The 20,954-nt window shown below is 35.5% G+C and overlaps 1 protein-coding gene across 3 annotated transcripts in view; it reads left to right on the top strand.

Annotated features, from left to right (window-relative positions):
* LOC109034213 (uncharacterized) overlaps positions 1 to 20,755 on the top strand; it is a 123,398-nt gene extending 102,643 nt beyond the window's left edge. For 2 of the 3 annotated variants that reach the window (XM_019047233.2, XM_019047235.2), the window contains exons 6-16: positions 1,970 to 2,084; positions 2,569 to 2,895; positions 3,456 to 3,609; positions 4,085 to 4,191; positions 5,241 to 5,388; positions 6,881 to 6,986; positions 7,665 to 8,039; positions 8,687 to 9,080; positions 9,865 to 9,911; positions 10,606 to 10,771; positions 12,190 to 20,755. In XM_019047233.2, the coding sequence (XP_018902778.2) occupies positions 1,970 to 2,084; positions 2,569 to 2,895; positions 3,456 to 3,609; positions 4,085 to 4,191; positions 5,241 to 5,388; positions 6,881 to 6,986; positions 7,665 to 8,039; positions 8,687 to 9,080; positions 9,865 to 9,911; positions 10,606 to 10,770 (1,938 nt within the window). In that variant the 3' untranslated portion in view covers position 10,771; positions 12,190 to 20,755. The remainder of the gene's footprint in view (positions 1 to 1,969; positions 2,085 to 2,568; positions 2,896 to 3,455; positions 3,610 to 4,084; positions 4,192 to 5,240; positions 5,389 to 6,880; positions 6,987 to 7,664; positions 8,040 to 8,686; positions 9,081 to 9,864; positions 9,912 to 10,605; positions 10,772 to 12,189) is intronic. The other variant, XM_019047234.2, reaches the window with a different exon arrangement.
* The last annotated feature ends 199 nt before the right edge of the window (positions 20,756 to 20,954 follow it).

The following is a 20,954-nucleotide window of genomic DNA, read 5'->3' as shown; positions in this document are numbered from 1 at the left end:
ACTTGGGTGTAGTCCAGACTTTTCAAAAAATCGACAAGAAAAACATTCTCTTGCTTCACGCGGGTTTGTACTTGAATCGAGAGCCCAGCCGCTTAATTCAAGCGGATTTACTCCTGATTCAAGCAAAAATTCGATTGATTCAAGATTATTTGTTCTTGTCCATTTGCTCAAGAGTTTAGACTCTGGATCAAAGAGACTTTTTTCCCAATATGTAGGTGTATAATTTTTACCGTGTATAATGGTCCATTTTCGCATTTGTCAATGTGCCCATCGTATTTTCGAGCTATTTTCCTCCAGCGAAATCTGTTATTTTCGCTCCGACTGAAGTTTGCGACATACCCGTTGCAGCGCCCACCATCCAACCGTCGAATTAAACCCACCACTAAAATAGCGAGGTGGGTTTTTTTTAAAGCCCGGTAAGAACGGGGGGGGGGGGGGGGGGGGGGCTATTGGAAGACGCCATGCGGACCCGGGCGGGGGTCCATCATCCCCGGGGCCGGGTGACGTCACGGCTCTGATTGGCCCATTCTTCGGGGCTCTAATCACCCGCGAAATTTCGAAATTGGTCCCGGGGTCTAACGAGGGCCGTGAAAGTAACAGCGGGGCCCCGACACGTGGGAGTCGCTCGTCTTTCGGGCTTCGTTAGAGCGCTTCGCCCCCGACCCCCGGGGTGGGGGGTGGGGGGAGGGACCCCCCGTCGCCGCGACGCCGCGATTTCTGACCGGACGCCGCGCGTGCAGACGCAACAGCCCCAACGCCCGATCTGCGGCCGATGGCCACTTCTAAAAATATTCCACCACTCGGACGTCATTAACTGTAACGGACCTGTAATCCTGTATTTCCCATGTAAGGATGGATAATGTTCTAATAATAGTCAAACTAGATTTGTAAAAATACGGCTTCCAAGTATGTGAAAGTATTTACTATCAGTAAGTTTTGACTCCTACGCCTTGTCTCTACGGGACTTGCTATGGGATCTGTCCCAAGGTCTAACGCAGGAATGAAATTTCTGGGCTTTTCCCCCGTTAAACAACACAAGAAATTGTCTTCTTCCTCTTCTTTTTAAGTCGTTCCCGAGACAATGGTAACAGTAGAAAAACAGGGGGGGGGGGGGGGGGGGGGGGGGGGGGGGGCGACGGGAAACAAGGCTAAAATACACAATTAATAAAAAAAAACCGAGCCGTTTCGACTCAAAACTGAGTCATTTTCAGTCGGAAATACAATAAAATTTAAAAAAAAATAAATAAATAAATAAATAAATAAAAATAAAAATGAAAACTTGAGCCCTACATGGTGGTGGCCGGGATCTGAGAAAAAATGATCACAATTAATAAAAAACCGAGACGTTTCGACTCAAAACTGAGTCGAAACATCTCGGTTTTTTATTAATTCTGTATTTTAGCCTTGTTTCCCGTTTTTCCCCCTTGTTTTTCTACTGTTAGGTAAGTCGTTCCTAGGACTCAATCTTGGTTGGTAGTTGGTACTGTGATTAGTAGGTATTGACTAGCTCAATATTTTTACCAACTTCGCAAGTGAGATTTGTCCCAAGTTCTCCTGCAGGAATGAAACCTCTGGGCTTTTTCCCTGTTAAACAAAACAACAAATCTCTTCTTCTTCGTCGCAGACTCCACAAGAACTCTACTAGGCACTTTGATTAGTACTGACAAACTCAATATTTTTCCCAACTTCACAAGTGAGATTTCTCCCTGAGACAGATCTGATGAAACTTCCCGTGGAAGCGTGTGTCGAAGTTTGCTCTTTTTCAGGACGATTTTGGCCAATTTTGATCAATTTTAGGGCATTTTTTTAAATTGTTTGAAATTCCTGTCAGACCTTACTGTAGCAACAAGCAATCATGACCATTGAATAATGAGACACAATATTTTTGCAATAGGGCATACCTACCTGCTGAAAAATTTGCATCTCTTCTTGAATTTTAAATCGATGTCCTTCTTTTCTTGTTTGACAGCTGGAGTTGTTCGGTCAGGACCTAGAGAAGATCACCCTGCCTGAGGACCGTGATACCTTGCGTCGGAATCTTATGCCTGATTTTGACCCCGACACAACTTTCCTGCAGAGCCAAGGTAAGTCCAATAGCATGTCCGGCTCTTTTGTAACAGTGTGGGGGTGTGAAGTTTTAATTCTTCATAGAAGTAAGGACTTGAAAGTCCTTACGCAAGCTTGATCCTAGATAACTGAAGAAAACACTTAGGTACTAGAGTACAGAGATGGAAAGTGTTTGAATTACTCCAAATCAACAAAAAAAGAAAGAACGAACTAACAACATTTTCTCTCGTGGAAGTCCATAAGATTATTTGCGGATTTCTTGACATTGCCACCAATTTAACGACCATTTTTTCAAACAAACTTTTTGCAAACTTCAGACATCTCAAAATTTTTAATTATTGGTTTTGATAATGTGGTAGATTCTCAGAGAAATACATTTCTCCATGTAAGGTCTACATTTTAAGTCCTTTTATCCGTCTTAAGCTATTATGTCTTTATAGTAAAAGCTTTGAATGTGTGGAACGAAAATATAATTTATGTGCGTTTTTGTTTTATTTCAAGTTGCAGATAGTTCTGTTTCGGTTTCAAATGAGGACAGTTGCAGCTCAGGTGACACAGTAACATTTTCAGGGTCATCATGCTCAGATCAAAGCTGTGGTCAGGGAGTGAGTAGTGGTAGTGGGGTAAGTGGAACTACGTGGAGTTCGAGTGGAAACCAGGGCAATGTGGAGTACGAAAAGCAGAAGCGATCCTTCTTCATTCGACTCCAAATACGTAGCACATCCAAGAGTGTCAAAGCTCAGTATGAATATGTTCACATTCACGGCCACCTTCGTGTCCCGGTGGTTCCCCGGTCTGCTGCAGGCTCAACACGCAGCAAAAATAGAGGTATGATAGCTGTCTTCAGCCATGATTAATGCTTTTTTTCCCTCATAGATGCCAATGTCAATGTCAATGGTCAATGTTTGCCTACCCTGTCATAGTAGCAATCTTTCACTATTTTGCCGCAAATATTTCTATTGAATAAGTGATATCATGCTAATTGCCGAACTTTTAACAGTGCTGTCAACTTTACTCAGTGGAGATATAGATGTCTGAGGCGATTTTCTCTCAATCATTTGGACGTCATGATTAACAATTAATTTTTTGCTTAAAAGAAAAAGAAAAATGTAGAATCAGGATATTAACGAGAATGATAATTGCACTGATTCTGAAGAAAGCCAAAAAAGGCTCAAAAGTTTTTCCATTTGCCGTATGATTCAACCCTTCCATATATGTGCACGGTACTTATCCAAGTTATAATCTGCTCCCAAAAATCAGTCTTTTTAGTTATTCTCACTTTATCTCTCCGAGTATCGTGAGACAAGGACAGTTCCCAACCCAAGATTCCTCCGTCTGTCTTTTATCATCAGGTATTTTTGCTCATGCCTTTCTTTTCTGTTTTGCAGAAACTGTGATAAGTGCAAATGAAGTTTACCTAATAGCTGTTGTCAAACCATTCAAAGAAATTAAAGTATCGGATCTAAGTTTGTTAGAGTGGAGCAAAGAAATGTACAAGACACAGCATGAAATGAATGGAAATTTCTTATACACCGACCAAAGGTATTGCTCATAGTTTTTCATTATTTAGAAGATAAGCTCTCATTGAGTATACGTAATTACATTTCTCGTTCCTTTTCATTTGCCAAAAGGCTTGGATTCATTTCATTTTTATTTCTCCCGAAGTGTCTGGTAAACTGAGACGACATCAATCAGAAATCTTTTTGTCCTCATGAAATCTATGAATTCAACACTTTATTGAAGTGTAAATTACAATCAACAAAAGCTATGATATCTTATCCATTTTTCTGCATTATTATTAGCGATTTGTAAAAGCTACCTATCAAAGAACTAGAACATTAATTTCTATATTTTCTCCAAATTTGTTTTTTCTTTTTGTCTGTTAAAAACTGCTGCCTCTTTTTAGAAAAACAGAGACTTTGAAATTTATGAAAAATTCATTTTCGATCTCTTTTGTCCTATTTTTGAGCTTATATTCTGTGAAACTTACGTATTCTTCTCTTCATTTTTTGTGTAGGATATCAACTGTTGCTGGATACCTGGCTTATGAAGTCAAGGGAGAGTCAGGGTTCAATTATATGCACAAAGATGATGTAGGATGGGTTCTTGTTGCACTAAGACAAAGTAAATATCCTTAATCTTCGTTGACTTAGTCATTTGCTGTTGTTTTCTTTTGTATAAAAATTATTTATAGTACTCCTAAAGAAATCTGAAGAAATATGTATGTTTTGAAGTTTTTTTCCTTGTGAAATATCTCTTCTCGTCACTTTCTTCACAGCCTCGTTGAAGTCATAAAGTTAGAACAGGCATAAGAGGTATTAAGATCAATGAATACAGCATTCAGGTAAAGGGTTTTACAGTCCAGTTATTGGACCGACTTCTAATAGGAAGTCATTCAATCTCACTTAAATTCATCGTATGCTCGGAATTTTCTCTTTTCGGAAAGCTTTGTATAGGTCATTTCAAGCTGTAATATCATGAGTGTTTCCATCAGTAGATTTAGGTTTTTAAGTACGTTTGCGTGGGTCTTATTGTAAGCTGCTTTTCCTATCAATACCAACTGAAATAACAGTATGAAAAAGAAATGCTTAAAATCGCTAAAATGAATCAACTTATGCAACAAGAAGTCAACATTTTAGTATGTAGTTCTTTTGAATAACAATGAAAACTGTTTCCAATGCTGCCAAGATTGTGAAAAAAATTATGTACGCTTGTGTATTTGATTTGATGTAAAAACTGGACGAAGGTGAGTGCTTTTAGCAGCAACTGAAAGGATATCTGTGTTTATTCAAATATCTTCAATTACCAAGCTTTTGAGCTCTCTGGCTCCCGAAATTTGCATTTTTTGTCACATGTAAGAAATCATTTATTTTGATATCTTATGAGCCGATTTTCATGATTTTTGCAGTTAATGTTAGGTAATAATTCTAAGATGAGCCTGCAGCCTTCAAAGTTTCAAATTATGGGCCAGATTTTTCATTTGATTTCTTCTTTTGAGAGCCGAAAGTGTAAGTCACATATCAACCAGTGTATTCTCGTAGTATTTCAAACGTGTTCAGTTTTTGTCGGGTGTACGCATTTTTGTTGATTCTTTACAGAAAGACTTTATAGTATAAAATATACAGAATCAAGGCTCAAAGTGTAATTTATGCATTTTTTTTTCTTACGTGCAGTGCTCATAGAATCAAATGGCCCAGGCCTTAGCTGCTACAGGCTGAAAACAAAGACTGGCAAATTTATTCATATGCGGACACTTGGCTTCGTTGTGCAAAACGATGAAGGTCAAGCGGAAACATTCATCTGCATCAACACGCTTATTACGTACGTACTTAAATGGTTTTGAAGAGAAGTCTCTGTAAAATTGACACTTGAATACTGCTGTGCAATGTAAAAACGCAGTAAACGCCAGTTTTCATTTTTTGTAAACAATGTATCATAGCAGAAAAACTTGTGTACCTTGGAACAATTTTTTTCCAGAATTCTCTTGCAAATACTATCAAGAACTTAACCAGAAAATTTGAGGTGCATGGGTAAAACAGTTTTTATTTTATAAAGTGTTAAGTTCCAAAGAACAAGGGAAAATCGTGATGGATTTACGGCGTTCTTGCTTAGCACGGCAAAATAGTGCAAGATATCAGGCCACATTTCAAATTCTTCCTATCTTTCAATAGTAAAACATTGGCTTGATAAGTTGATTTTGCCCTCTGCATGAAGGAATGTATTTTGATCGCGCAGATTCAGTACTGCGTATTGTCATTTTTTTTCTTAATGGGAGAACCGTTGCATGAATTTGCCCGAAATTCCTAATGATTTTTCTTAACATTTTTAAGAAAAGACATTAAAATCATGATACAAATTTGTTCAATGGTTCTCCTATAAAAAAAAGAATAGAACAGTTCATGTAGGTACTGAAACACAGCAGACAAGATATGTACCTTAGTATGGGAAATGACAATTCACGATTTAAGAAGGGTCGTTAGTTCAAAAAAACTCAAAGTTGAAATTGGTAGTTCTGCTCAAAAGAGAGTTAAACAATTATTATGGTATATAATTAATGGCCAAAAATATCAAATAGCTATGGGGTTGTGACAGTCGGCAGTTCACAGTTTAAGAAATGTAGTTATGAGAAAAAGCTCTGTAAGTTTTTAAAGTCTGTAACTGTCAGATTAAAATACAGTTTACCCCCTCCACTGGCACAAAAGTGAACTGCGCTGCTCACATTCTATTATCTGCAGCACTTAAGTGTCAGTGTTTTGTGTCAAAAACCCCATTTCCAATTTTCTGAACCAACCTGACAGAAATTTCTTGCCTAAAAAATTTCTCGGCCAGGTCTTTTTTTTCATGGAAGATCAATTTTATGCATGAACATTGAACCTTTGAACATTTATTTCCAACATGTTCAAATACCTTGAGAACTGTTGTGAACTCAATCACTCAACAACATGAACAATTTGGCTCAAAATGATAACACTAGTCAACAATTTTTATTTTTTTTTTACTTTTGCCTTAAAGTTAAAAATTGAATCTGACTGGACTTTTAGTGTTGATTCTGAAAACGACCTTCGTTTTTCTGAATCGGTTCGTTTGTCTGGAAGAATCGAGCTTTTTTGAAGGAAATTCAATTTTTCCCGATAAGCGTGTGCAGAAGCTTCCAAGCTCAGAATTTTTTGAAGCATTTCCATGGCCCTACCGAGTTGGCTCTGTAGTTTCGAGCTCCCACTGATGATGGCACTTTAGTAAACCTGTGACTGTATTTCTATTCCATTTTGTAAGGTGATGAATCAATATCTTATTTGTTTCAAATATTTTGCAGGGAGGAAGAATTCAATTCCGAATTCGCTGCCCTTCGACAAAGATTTACGCCAATGATTGAGAATCAGTCAGAGGAGCCCGGCCTAAATGCAATAGCCTCAGTATTAGTAAGTTCATGTCTTCTTCATTTTATAAGTATTTTAATTGTTCTTGGGCCAAAAATTAGATGATAATGTTCGTAGGAAACAAAGCCTCTGAATGTTTACAATGCACCACTTGAGGGAAGAAACGGCTCTTTCATGTAGAAAACAAAAGATAATGATTGAGCTCTAATAAGACAATTATTATTTTTGATGATGTCTTTGCATTTTTTTGGCTACCTTGTTCATGTCTTCATCAAAATGTTTTTTCTCCTTACGGAAGTCAGTCGGATTATTTCTGAATCAGATGCCTGATCCAATTTTTATGGTACCATCTTGTATTGCAGGCTAAAAGTGGCTTCAATAAATTTAGTGTAAGAGTATCAAAGTATATAATTGAATTATATTCTCGGAAAAAGTTGAACAAATTTCGCAGACGTTGAAACTTGGTAGAAGAGCATCAGATTTTTAAAAACACAAGCAAAAATTTCAAGCATCACACCTTTTTTAAGTAGACTGAGGTTTGGTTTTTTTTTTTTTCAATTCTTAGAGTCTTAAGTTTTGTAAATTAGACTTTTTCTCCTGGTTTCCTGCCGCAGTATTCCATTATGTCTTGCTTGAAACTTGTATTATTTAAATAAATATCTCACTCGCAGTGAAAATATTGCAAGTTTGAAACTGTAAAGAAACTCATTTGATTTGCAGTCTGAAAATGGCGGTAGGAGTTCACCAGAGCAATTGCCGGAAACAAAAGACCCGAACGAGCTGACTGTGGCAGTTAAAACCCTGATCTCAGATGTAAAGCAAGTGAATCCAAATATCAAAGAAAGCCTCACAAGCAGCAGTGGAGAGGCGTCTACGTCGGCCTCCTGTCAACAGCTAGTGCCTGTCAACAGCTCTAAATTACTGGAGAAGTCAGTCATAGCACCTCCAGGAAGACCTCCCTGCACCTCCCTTGCTCAGGATCGACCATCCGTCCTTCGTGTGAAACACTCTGACACTGTTTCTGTTGTCAGTCCTAACAGTGTCTCATTCCTAGCGAGGCGCAAAAGTGTTGTTTCACATAGTAGTCAAGCTGAGGTAAGATTTGCCATTAGTTGAGATAATTTCTCTGAAATTATCATCAATTACTACAATGATACTTTAGCTAAGAAGAGTGTTTTACTAAAACTTACGCCACGGAGAATGCCACGGAAAACGGCATGGAAAATGTTGAACCTAACCGAAGTTAAGACAATGTGATGTTTGCTGTCAGCAGTTCAAAATATGTAGTCTTAAGATAAAGCTTTTCAAAACCCTGATTTTCCATAAGCAGAGCAAAATTGTGTAGGCTCCATGTGCAAATTTGTGTCCTCTATCAGCAAAAAAATAAACTCAACAGTTCTCATCTTAAAATTCAGGATACTAGAAAGTGATTTCGATTGAAAACTCAAATTTTAATTTCTGAAATCAGCTTGACAAAAACTGTACCGCTGTAAAATTTGGCTCCGTTCCTATTCCTTTGTATAGTTGCCAGTGATCAGCATCTCGTCGATTTTAAAAGAAATGTCTCTTACCTTATCTACGCATGATTCCTTCCCAAGTAAAAATTGTAGTGTTCATTGCTGAGTTGATCGCAGTTATTATCTTGGAAATGTTTCTACTCCTGCAAAGTTTCTTCAATTTTGCTGTCTTTGTATTCTAATATTTTCAGTGAGCTAATACCATAAACGAACAAATATTCTCAGGTTTCAGAGCGACTTGCTGCGTCACCTGGGGTGTCGGAGCAGACAGTTGTGTGCAGTCATGATAGGGACTCAGTGGTCAAAGTCAAGCGGAAGTCTGGCGCGGAGGAGGGGCTCAACTCCTTGTGCATGAAGCGACAGCGATGTGAGCTGCCAGCGCGCTCCCCAGAGGCTGCGTCTATGGCGCAGTCACCGCCCAGCCTCGTCAACTCATCCTTATATTCATCATCTACACTCGACACCTCTTCCTCCTCGTCATCTCTGTCATCGTCGATGTTCGGCTATGATTCAGCTCTCAGCCAGCTGGAGCTAGACAAGCCCCAGGACTTGGACAGCCTGGGACTCGTTGTTGGTGACTGTGAATTTAATTCCGATACTCTGGGAGCCCTTCAAACAGGTTAGTTACAGTTCTTTTGAAGAACGTGATTGGTGATGAGAATCGTTTGATGTCTTTAGGCTGTTAGTAGAATCAAGTTTAACAATAATTTGCTATCAAGGAGAACTTAAAAAAGTAGGAAGGAAATTGAACACTGCCTACTGTGGTTCAGTGCTTTTTCTTCATGGTCAAGTAACCCTAAAAATCGCAGGTTTTGTTAAAGTTTCCAACAAATTTTTCCCATCTCTTGAGGCTTAGTTCATTTCTTAAAATTTTCTGCAGTTGAGGACCTTGTTTCAAGTTTGTCAACTTGACCACAAGATAGGGTATTTTTTTTACGCGGCTGAAGAACCTCTTTCATTTTGTCAAGGAAACAACACAGTACTCAATGGGTACTCATGAAATGACATACCTGTTCGAAAATAGGTTTCCCCTCAAGTCATTTCCATGCATGCTTCACAAAGTGCACAAAGTTACATTTCGGGGGAAAAATGAGTAAGGAGTAGTTTTGACTGTATCCATTTGTAAATGTTCCTCTATCAAGAATTCCAAGCCGAAAAAAAAAAAAAAATATTTTGAAAGTTAAAGTAGTCGTTAAACTTTGTCCTCAATATTTTATCTTATGGAGGAATAAAACTCCTTACCTCTGTTTCTCGGTTCAAACTTGATGCGACTTGTTCTGATTCTGTTAAACTTGGTCCATTTATCTTTTATCTTGGCAAAATTTTACGATAATTTGTTTTCTTTTAATCCTAAGCACACTATGATTGTTTGCAATTAATTATATTTCATTTTTTATGTGCAGGGGTAGATGATGTGCAATCTATTATTAATCCAGTATTACATCCTCCCGTAAGTATTAAGATACATCTCTCAATTTTAAATATATATAATTTTTATTCCAGTCTCCTGCGTTTTTTGCAAATTTCTTAGTGGTGATGTATATGAAATTCTCGAAATCTGAGGATACCACAAAATCTTAGCAAATTATTATTAGGTTGTCTCTGCTCCTGACGATAGCTATCCATGAAAGTCCACAAGGTCATGGTAACTGGCAAAGAAATGTAGAAATTCAAACTGGATGACAGTTGTGCAATCTTCAGGATATTGAAGTATTACTCTGCCATACAGTCAGCTTACAGGGCTAATAACACCCTAGAAGTTACGGAGCCATGGCTTTAATAACAATAATCCCTATGGATCAACATTGTCCCTTTAGGGCTGGGGATCAAAAAAATCTGGAAGGTCAAAAAAATTTGACTCTTTAACTAATCTATGTGTCTCAGATAATCCAGTTTTAGAATCTATCTAAATTGTTTTGCTGCTGATCATTTCAGTATTTCTAGCGTTTCCTGCCATTTAAATTAGTATCTCTTCTACTATTTTAGTGCGTAGAAAACCATCGTGAGACCAAAGCCGCAATAAGATTTTCAAAAAAATTATTTCATGAGAATCTGTTAATTACATAAATTAGTACTAATTTTGATAATTTTCCAGTAATTTTAATTAAAATGACCACTATTCATCATAAACTATTTTATTGCAGGAGTCTTGGGGTTGTGAGCCAGAGGTTTTAAGGCGAAATCATGTGTTGCTGGATTCGAGTCTTGGATTGCAAGAGCAGCAGCTGGCTTCAATGGAGCACAATACCTCCCAAAGTCTTGTTACACATCATGTTATCAACACGACGTTCAAATTCCGCTCAACTTGAGGTGAGCCTAGTTTATCACCTAAACCTTCAGAGAATATAACTGACAAAGGTTTTCTTACTGAGACTTAAACCTTTTTCTTTAACAATAAAAAAAATAAAACCAACAAACAATAATTACTCTTGGCATGGTGTTCTATTTTGAAATGGTCGAAATACTGTGGAGAAATGAGACAGTTTGATGGTGGAACTTCCACCATGTATCTTGATTTGCGATGTTGCAGACCTCCTGCCATACTTTATTTTTTCAATGGAAAACTAAACAATACCAATCTCAAAAACTTCTGTAGTTTTCCTTCTCTCTACGAAGCACAGTCTGAAAAAACTTCAAGTAATGGTGTTGATTTGTGTTCCTGTAAAAAAACAAAATAGAAGCAGAGATATTTCAACATCTCAAATGAAATACATCGTTTGGGAGTTAAACTGTCTAGTTTCTCCCTTTCCAACTAGTCCTCTGTATTTTAAGATGCTTGCATTCAGTGGAAATCAACCAGGTGACATTGATTTGGACTGGAGAAAAATAGGCTCCAAGTTTCACTCCTCCTCAAGGCCTAGTGTAACTAACATAATTTAACTCAAATTTTCGCCTACTTAGTATTTTTTCTTGATTTTAAATGTTCTGCAGGATAAAAAAGCAAGACCTCAAAAATATACTTACTCATTTTTTTTATATATATATAATTTCACTTCTCATTTCTTTAAGGTGATTCGATGGACGCCATATTTTGTGTCAAAATGACATGCGATATGTCGCATCGATTGGTTCCATTTTTCAGCTACTCGTCATTTTTCTCGAATTTTGAGATCGCATTTCTGTTGTCAGGAAACTAAAGAATTCACTTATCAATTTTAACAAACAAATGCAACATAATATAGGCGTGGTTTTTTTAGAGGGTAATTATCGCATTTGAGTGTAGTTTCGATATCAGTATCGAATATGATATTTTTCCCTCTAAAAAAATCTCGCCTTTTATAAGTTGAATTTGTTTGTAAAAATTGGTAGGTGAATTCTTCAGTCTCTTGACAACAGAATTGCGATCTCAAAATTCGAAATAAATGATAACTATCTGAGGAAATGGAACTAATCGATGCGATATATCGCATGTCGTTCTGACACAAAATATAGCGTCCATCGAATCACCTTAAACACTGCCTGACTTTAAGATGAAGATTAATACGTTAAGAAAACATGTCACATATTTCTGCCATCTGCAGTGAAGTTGGTGCAAAAAATGAACGTTCATTTCCAGTTCTAAGCATGCAAATTAATTCTAAGATGACTCAAGGTGAATGTAAGATAAGTCTCAAGTTTGACATAAGAAAAAATTGTCCCGATTGACTTGTTTATTAAGCTACTGTTGCTGCTCCTGAAGAAGAATTTATTTTCATGTCTTTCATACAATTTTCTAATCTCGTTTTCAGTCTTGGCCGGAAAATTTGGAGGTCCTGGGGATAGAAAAACATGATGTTGTGAACCTTCGCAGAAACATGAAAGGAAGTGTTGAGGGAATGAAACTGACTCGCAAGCGGGTTTGTGCAAAATCAAAATTAACTGTTGCTCTCTATCCATTGTACCTCTCATTTTATGTGATTCCTCATTTTCCTGTAAGTAAGGTTATGTTTGCCCCCAGAAGTCTAAAACTTATGTGTCAACTCGTTGGGCTCGTTAGAATTTGCTCATGAGTCCATTGAAATTCTATTGCATCAAATCAGGAAAGTAACTCTGAGATCGGTCGAGGAAGAACGAACGTTTTATAAAGATCCATTGAGTTTTGCTCAAACAAGGCTGAATTTCACTGTCTTCAGTGACTGCTATCAGAAAGTGATTTTTAATTTAAGAGAAAGGTACAAAAGTGTCTCAGGTGTTCGTCTTCTTATATAAATATTGTACTATTTTCTAGAACAAAAATGTTCTATAATTATTTTTTCTATCATTTTCTTGTTTTTTTTTGGTTTACTTAGAACCCCGTTTCATTTTATTTCTTAATGGATCCTTCCTGCCGCAATTGTGTTGATGTAAGTTTTATGCTTCAGGGCAGGGCCTATTGTACTTTCACAAGATTACAAGTTTGACACTTTTTTGAATTATTTAAGACAATTTTCATTTTCATTTGAAGGACCTAAAAACATCTAGAAACGATGAATTTGCTTCCTTTGTTTATTAACAATACTTAGTTACCTTCCTGGTGAGTCGTAATTCATGAGGAAGAAAAATCGGGAAATAGCATTATGAATCGTCTACAAGACTTGTAACTTTGTTGTTTTGTGCAGTAAGCCCTTGCTTTTCTCGTATCTCATGATTTCTTGTCCAGATAAATTTCCTTGTTGTGTATATTTTTATGGTTTGTAGAGTTGAAACTTATTTTAAATTTTTTGTTGGACAGAAGAAATATTGTAACATATTAATGGAAAGAAAACTAGATTTAATCAATGACTTTCATTTTTGTCAGCCATTGTGACTTAAAACTTATTTTCAACTGATGTACAGTTATTGTTGAATATTTTTCAGAAATATCCAAGTTATGTTTTGTTTTCAACGAAATTCATTTTATCTAGGTTTCAGCAATGAAAGCTTGGTAGGTTTGGAAACGTTTCTAATTGTGAGAACTATCTCAGGATTTCATTTTATTTTTATTATTAATAGAGGCTGGGTTTGGTTCACTATTTTGTAGCCAAAGTAATAAAAAAGTAATTTTTAAAATAAAAAAAATTAAAATAGTTTGAATGGTTTCAAGTTCTAACTTTATCTATTGGTCCTTCTCAAGATTTTTCTCGACTTTTATATGGTTGATTTATAAAATTTTACCTCAAATATTCTGTCTCAGTTTTGTGTATCTCTGCCATTAAAATTGTTACCAATAACTTCAATCTCAAGGTATTGATTTTGAGGCTTGAAATATTTTAATTTGGATTTTAGATCGCGGAAGGTTTGAAAGTTAAATCTTACCATGAATATTTTCTTTTGCAACTGTTCAATATTTGTTTTCAATATTTTGTCAGAACAAAGGCAGTTCCAATAGATAAAAAATAACAGGAGAAGTGACACCCCCCCCCCCCCCCCCCCCGTTAAGTCTGTACTTACAGATTAATAATATTATCTTAATCATCGGTCTCTTTAATCCGTGGTTTTGAGTGTATATGTCCCCCCCTAATCGTTTAATCTGTGAAGTGGTCATTTTCCCTAATTTTTCAGCAACAGATTGTTCTCTTAATCATAGGCTACTTAATGATGCTGCTCTTTTCTGCCTCTATTTTGCTGTCCAGAGTTGATTTTTGTACTTTTTAGCTCAGCTGTATTCCGAGAAATTAGGCAATTTCCAATATTCATATCATGAACAGAGAGTAGAGCTTTAAAGGTGCCGAACATCCAGTATATCTCTACGTTTGGTCTAAATAAAAGATCACATGGTAATGTTGCAATTCCATAAAAACAGTGAGACAACACTTTTGGCTGGATTTATGCTAAAAAATGTGCCCGTCCGTACAGAATTTGTGTAGCAGACAGAGTTATCTTGCATAAAAGAGTTCATTATATGTTCCGAAAATTTAACTGAATAAAATGCTTTTTTAAACCTTTAACTGCATCCCAAGTCATTTAATTACTCTTTAATCTTAAACAAAGAAAGGATACTTGGAAAGATATGTTTGGTCTATGACACAGCTGTCACTGCACTACGTTTTACTGGTTTCGGTTTCGGTCCTTCTATAACAACAGTTGTTTCAGTATCATCACATGTATCTTTCCCTGAATGTCCCTCCATTAGTTTTTTCTATCAGAAAAAGTGAGTAGAAGTTTGATGACAAATGTCTTTGAAAATATTGAGTCAGGAGCAAATATTGAAAAAGAACCATCGTTCCTCGTTTTATCAAGTTATACTGTTCTGCTAATGATTAAAAGCTGCCAAAATCAATGTTACTTAACCAAAATTGGATTTTTGTAAAACTAACAACTAAGAAATAAGATCCTTTTTGCATTGTTTTGCCCTCTTAAGTTGAAACTTAGGTAGTTCAATAGAGGCCTTCGGTGAATGAAAGAGGCTACATTTTTTAATAATTGGGTGACATGTAGTGTTGAACTTAACTCATTTTAGCGAAAAATTTGCACCAAAAAGTGCTTCATACCTCCTTCACTCACCACAGGCTCTTGATTTAATGTCATAAAGATAAATTAATACTTGAAAAGTACAAGGCATCGTAGTGAAAGATATAATCATGAATTAATACTGAATACATGTGGATACACATTTATATTTTATTTGCAAGATGAAAATTTCAAATTGTTCTGACTTCATTCATTTAATAAGTACGTAGTCGATGTTGTTTAAATTTTTTTTTTCTAAGTTTTGTTTTAACTCCTTTATTTTTGTACATCAGGACAATTTGCTTTAGCTATTTTGCACAGCTTTCCATAACTTTTTGACCACCAAGTAGGGGTCACAAAATTTGATGTTAAATTTAAGTCTTCAGAGCTTTTCCAAAGACTGGCTAATCTATGCTTCTCTCAATATTGAGTCAATTGTTTCTCTTCAAAAGCTTATTTTATTAAGGTGCTGACATCCTTAACAGGTTTCTTGAAGTAAACTGGCAACCTGGTTGCGAAAGCATACCAAGTAAAGGTGAAAATGTACATGAATTCGTTCAATCCTTTTTCTCAAGTTTAAAGTTTAACAAGAAAACGTGAATTCCAAAATTCTTCAGGTCCATCTTGTATGGTGATATCTTGTGACGTAAAAAGTGAGAAAATGAATTTATGGTAAATTGCATGTGTTATTTGCTGAAAGTTTTTATGACTGGAAATTTCTTTAGAAATTGAAAGTAAGATGCTCTTGAAATTATTACTACAAATGAGGCTGTATTATTTTTGGAAAAACTTGGAATAGTTTTTGGAAAGGATGCGTTTGCTATTAACTAATAAGATAAGATAATGTCATCAAAAATTTACAGTTACCCTGTTTCAAAATGAACATTGGATTTAATATATTTGTTGTGCCATTTGACCATTGCTTGTTTGTTACAACTCTTCATTGTATACTGTAATCACTTTTTTGAGTGCACCATCAGAATTTATCAAAGAGTTTAATAATCAAATTCCATTTCAATGTGTTATTTTCTCCTGAATATCTTCAAATTCCACCTGTATTAAAACTACTTAGAATCATGTTTTGATGGAAGCATTATAACTCATAACTCCTCGGTATTGACCAGAAAATATTTTTTCTTGTCACAGTAATCAGGTTCAATAGCCCAGGAAATGTTCCAGTGTCATTTGAAATGAGTTGTACTTCTTCTACCCACTTAACCAACACAGCGGATGCTGAAGTTTTAAATCGTTAGATTAATTTGAAAGTCTAGGTTAAAGTGGAACTTTTTTCCACAAAGAATTCCCAAGTGCCTCCAGGAATTCTCGTGTTCAAAGAAAAAAAAAATTATCGCTCAATTATCCAGTAGTACATGCTAGGAACTTCCACAGAGTCTTATTTTCACTAAAATATTAAAAATTAAATTAAATACATTATTGATTACCACTGTATCTCTCTTGCTTGGCAAATTAATACCCTTTATAATTGCTACAAAGTGAGAGAAATTAATCCTTGAGCATAATTTAGACTGCATGTCATCTTTTTGTCGCATACGCATCAGTAGGAAATTTCACTTGTTTCACTCAACCTATCATATGTTTTATTCTAGATGTAATTCATAAGGGGAGGGAACTGATTCAGCTCTTGTAAATTAATAATTTATCACTTTACCATTTTTGGCTTCCATATTAGTATAAGCCATCTCAAATTTTAGATCCATGTCTTTAATTAAAATTAACCAAACATGTCCCATTAATTTGGAGAAAACTTTGTCAAGCCAAATTTAAGATTCAAGGAAGTAAAAATGCAAGCCCTCCGAGTGGACATTTTTCTACAGTTTTTCCAGCAAAATCCCTCGAATTGTTGGTCAAGTTAATGGATGCTGTTGCTGTAAACATTGTCATTTTACTCACTGATCTATTTTGGACCTCAAATCCAATCGGTGGCAAACAGTTTTGCAATCCACTGAAGCTTAAATTTTTATTGCATGGACTTTGTACAAACTTTCCTTTTACTTTTTTTATATTTTTTGACTTTACAGTGTACCTGCTATATTTTTTATTACAAAAGAGAACCCCTATTTTTAAAAGGATCAGATTATCAAGTACTATTTAAAGTAAAACATCAAGAAGGAAAGAACTTCATCTTAGGTTTTTTTGTACAATAGTCAAGTACACACGTCGGTTTGCATTACCCTTGTAGTATAGAGGAATGGAACAATGCCTCCCAGAAGTTACCTGTTTGAAAATGAGAATTGCTCATGAAAACTCCTTTTGGCTGCTTTGTGAACCAAAACCTTAAGAGTTTGTAGTTATGGAATCCATCAGTTACTTGTTTCCGATATGATTGCAAGCTATTTGTCCGAGAGATATCACCTCAAACTGAAGGTTATTTTTTCCTCATTGAATCAATTCCAAGTTGACAGTTACAGATAGGGTAGCTTAGTTTCAAAGGCAAACAAGAATTTCTCTTATTTTTTATCAAAATGTAAGTAGTGCATTAATTTGTCCCGTACCCCACAGTCTCAAACTTTAATTTTATGAAGTTGGATGGAAATGGATTGAATCGTGTAATTTGAAAAACATCATCTTTTTTTCTAAGAATTGCTTTCTGAGTGATCCTATTCAAGGAATATTATTTATCATCTCTTACTTCTGTAGAGAGACATTTTTAGCCCGAAATTACTTTGATGTTCGGGAATGGTTATCTTAATAAATGGGCCTGTTACAAAGAGGCCAAGTGTAGAGTTTTAAAGAAAAAGAGATGGCATATTTTCAAATTAGATGATTCTATGAGCCTTTTCTTAAGAAGTTTACCTTTGAATTTTCTGCAATGTATTTATCTTAGGTTTACTTTCGTGTGCTTGTAAGACGAGCTGTACCAATTCCTGTGTTTGCTGGAGATTACTTTAGTTGCAACTGTCAATAACGCAACTTCTCGTCAATGTTCGATTCTTGTGTTCAGGCCAACGTATCCAACATTAATGTGTTATGCTCATGTTCCTGTGATCCTTTACCAAACATGCTCAGATTAATTATTTTTAATTTATTTCAAGTCTTTCGTGCATCTTCAAAGGAAAAATGAAGAAACAAACCTAAGAGCATGAGATTTTTTGCAGTTTAAATCAAAGGTGATCTTGAACTGTGTTTTTGGCCATTTAATTACAACTTACAAATGTCATAAATTAAGGGGGCTCTTTAACTTGTTACAGGCGATTGCAAGCTGAAGCTGGCTAGCATTGAAAAAGAAACCAAGTTTTTAGAATTCATGTATTACTCTAGATTGTCAAAAAGGCCCCCTCACAGAAATTCATTGTATTAGGCGCCGGCTGACGTGCATTATTTTTTTAACTGGTGTCCTTTACAAACTCCTGTGAGAAAGATGTGCTTTCTCCAACTATTAAAACTTCTGCTACATAGTTTGTGTTTAAATGCTGGAAAATCTTTTTTCATCCCAGTTTTTCTCGACGTATAAAAAGTTGAATTTTACAAGATCATCGTGCTCAGGAACTCATCAAGAGTATCATATCAGATAGTGACAAAAAGCTGGAGTCAAATTCTTGGTTTTCAGTGCTTTGACCTTTCTGAGTCTTAAATTTTTTCTTCTTTTTTTCTGCTCTCCCTGCTTAAATTTTAGGAGCTTTTCGTAATGTAGGAGCAAAAAGATACTATGTGAATATTTTGGATAGTGCAGTTATAAATTTTCACAATATTTTTCAACGAAACTTGAGGTTCAAAACAAATTATTGAAAAAAACTCCTCAGCAAATCTTTTGTTCACTGTTTTTAACCCACAAATAACAACAAATAGTTCACCAAGAGCAGAATGATGCTTAATCCACAGGGTTGCCACAGTCAGGGAACACAGGGGAAAGTGGGAAATGTCAGGGAAAGTGACGAAAATGTCAGGGAAAAATTGTCCAGTCACCTTTATTTGCTTCCTCGGGTGGATTTGACGTTTCCAACAATAAATTTTTCTGATAACCGTTTTTAACCATGTCTTTTTAACACTCTGACATTTGTTCAATTGTCAGAGAATTTCACCAAAATGTTTCAGCGAAATCAGGGAAATGTCAGAGAATTTAATTTTCCAAATTCTGTGGCAACCCTGTGGCCATAGTATACATTTTTTGGAAGACTTGCTTAGCATTTTTGAAAATGAGGAATTTCTTATATGTTGTAGGCTATCTCTAAACACAAGAGGCATATCAAACGGGCTCCTCTTCGAATATTCTAAATGAGCTCTAGTAGACAACTTTTCGATTTCATTAGAAACACATAAGGCTCAGGTAAAATAATGATTTAGGTTTCTCTCTTTCTACGATGGTTTCATTTGAGAGTCGATTATCAAAAGTTGAAGACCAAAGGTTTTGCCTTTCTCCAAAGTATTCTCATCATCGCTTCATTTGGCTTATTTTTTTAGAAATAAGAGCTCGTTCCTTTCACCACATTTTTCTGATGTAATGTAACTCGGTTTCTAATTATTTTTTTTTTTTTAAAAAAAGTTATAAAATTTTTAAGGTTTGTAATAACAGTTTTATAACTAGAACAGAAATTATTACGATAGTGTATTTTTCTTGGTGAAAAAATATGAAAGCACCCAAATAAATTTTTTTATCATTGTTTATCAACTACTATATTGGTAACTTAAAATTCTCATTGAAAGGAGAATTTAATTTTTAATCAGAGAGTAACCTGACAGGAGGGCATTCAAAATTTCTGTGTCACATGCCGTTCAGTGTTGCCAAGATAATCCTCTTTTAGTCTTTCTCATTTACCACCAATTGAGTAGCCATCAAGTAACAATTTATTTCCCGAAATCGAAACTAAAATTAGAGAGAATTTCCCCACGTAAATTCTATGAAGTGATAGGGATTTTCCCTATAGTGAAAAACAACATGCACCATTGTAGACCCAATTGGCGGCATTTAAGATGTTTTGAATGTCTAACTGACAGGAATCTCAATATTTGACAGGAATCATCAATCTTTGTTTCAATTTTTAGTAAGTCCTTCAGGAGCTCAGGATAAATTAGACCTTATTTTTCTAATTAAAGTTGATCGATTTGTGCAGTTTCACCTTTTATAACTCCAATTTGTGCTTCGCTGGAATCAAATTTCTCTCTTTTGTTCTTAACCCTGTGCAAATTTTTGTTATCACCCTCAACTGTGCTTTTGTTATTTTCTCTTGTTTTGTTGGTAATATTGTTTTTCCAGTTACATCAGCAGCACAAGACTACGAATTCCTTTAAGTGGTTTTTACTTTGCTCTCAGCTTTTTAATGTGATGTGGATTTTTTGTAAATTTTGCAACGCTCACTTCCTTCAAACCTTGCATGTTACTGAGCTCTGATGAATAAAAACGACTTTTCTATAACAATTGTATGCTGAGTGTCTTCAAAATTGTATTGTTACTAATCAATTATTTTGAATGAAAGTCTTCATTTTTGAAGCTGAGACCGGGCCAAAAGTTTCAGTTTTGTAGATTATCAGGTGGTTTTGAATGAAATGTTTGTATTTTAATTCAGTTAAGATAGCGTTGAAAGTGTCAATAGGTTGGGAAGAAATGATCCTAAAATTCAGCTCAACCTAATTCTTTGTGTGCATGTTTTAGTTACCTCCTGTTTCAAATCATCGTAAATCATGACACTGGCTCAGTGCTGCCCCTTTTTTGTGCTATCTTCTGTAAATTTGTGTTCGTAGGTGTAAAGTGTACAATTTCAACCATTGTCATCCTTAATTTCTGAATTGAGTTGATCCCTGTATTCATGCCTGATTCATCTAGCTTCAAACGATTTCCGTTCCCTTGTGTTATTTATAATCTCATTGACTGTAATTTGAGCCCTTTGTACGTATTTGTTAAGTTTTTCATGTAAATATAAATTAAAAGCTATATGTTGAGCATTTCGATAATTCTGTCTTTTTTGCTTTTATCCACAGAAAAATAATAACAAAAATCCAAGTTCCTCTGCAAGATTTCATCACTTCAATAATTTCAAGTGTAAATGAAATCCCAATATCTTGGGTATTTTAGTTTTTTCTTCTGTATTTTGTACGTACATTTTTTTAAAAAAAAAATCAGTGCATTGCTCTGGTCGCTAGATATTCATAT

Source organism: Bemisia tabaci, chromosome 2 (genome assembly GCF_918797505.1).
Source record: "Bemisia tabaci chromosome 2, PGI_BMITA_v3".
NCBI classification, from domain to species: domain Eukaryota; kingdom Metazoa; phylum Arthropoda; class Insecta; order Hemiptera; family Aleyrodidae; genus Bemisia; species Bemisia tabaci.
The sequence above is the reverse complement of the archived record's forward strand: the minus strand, read 5'-3'. Positions and strand labels throughout refer to the sequence as shown.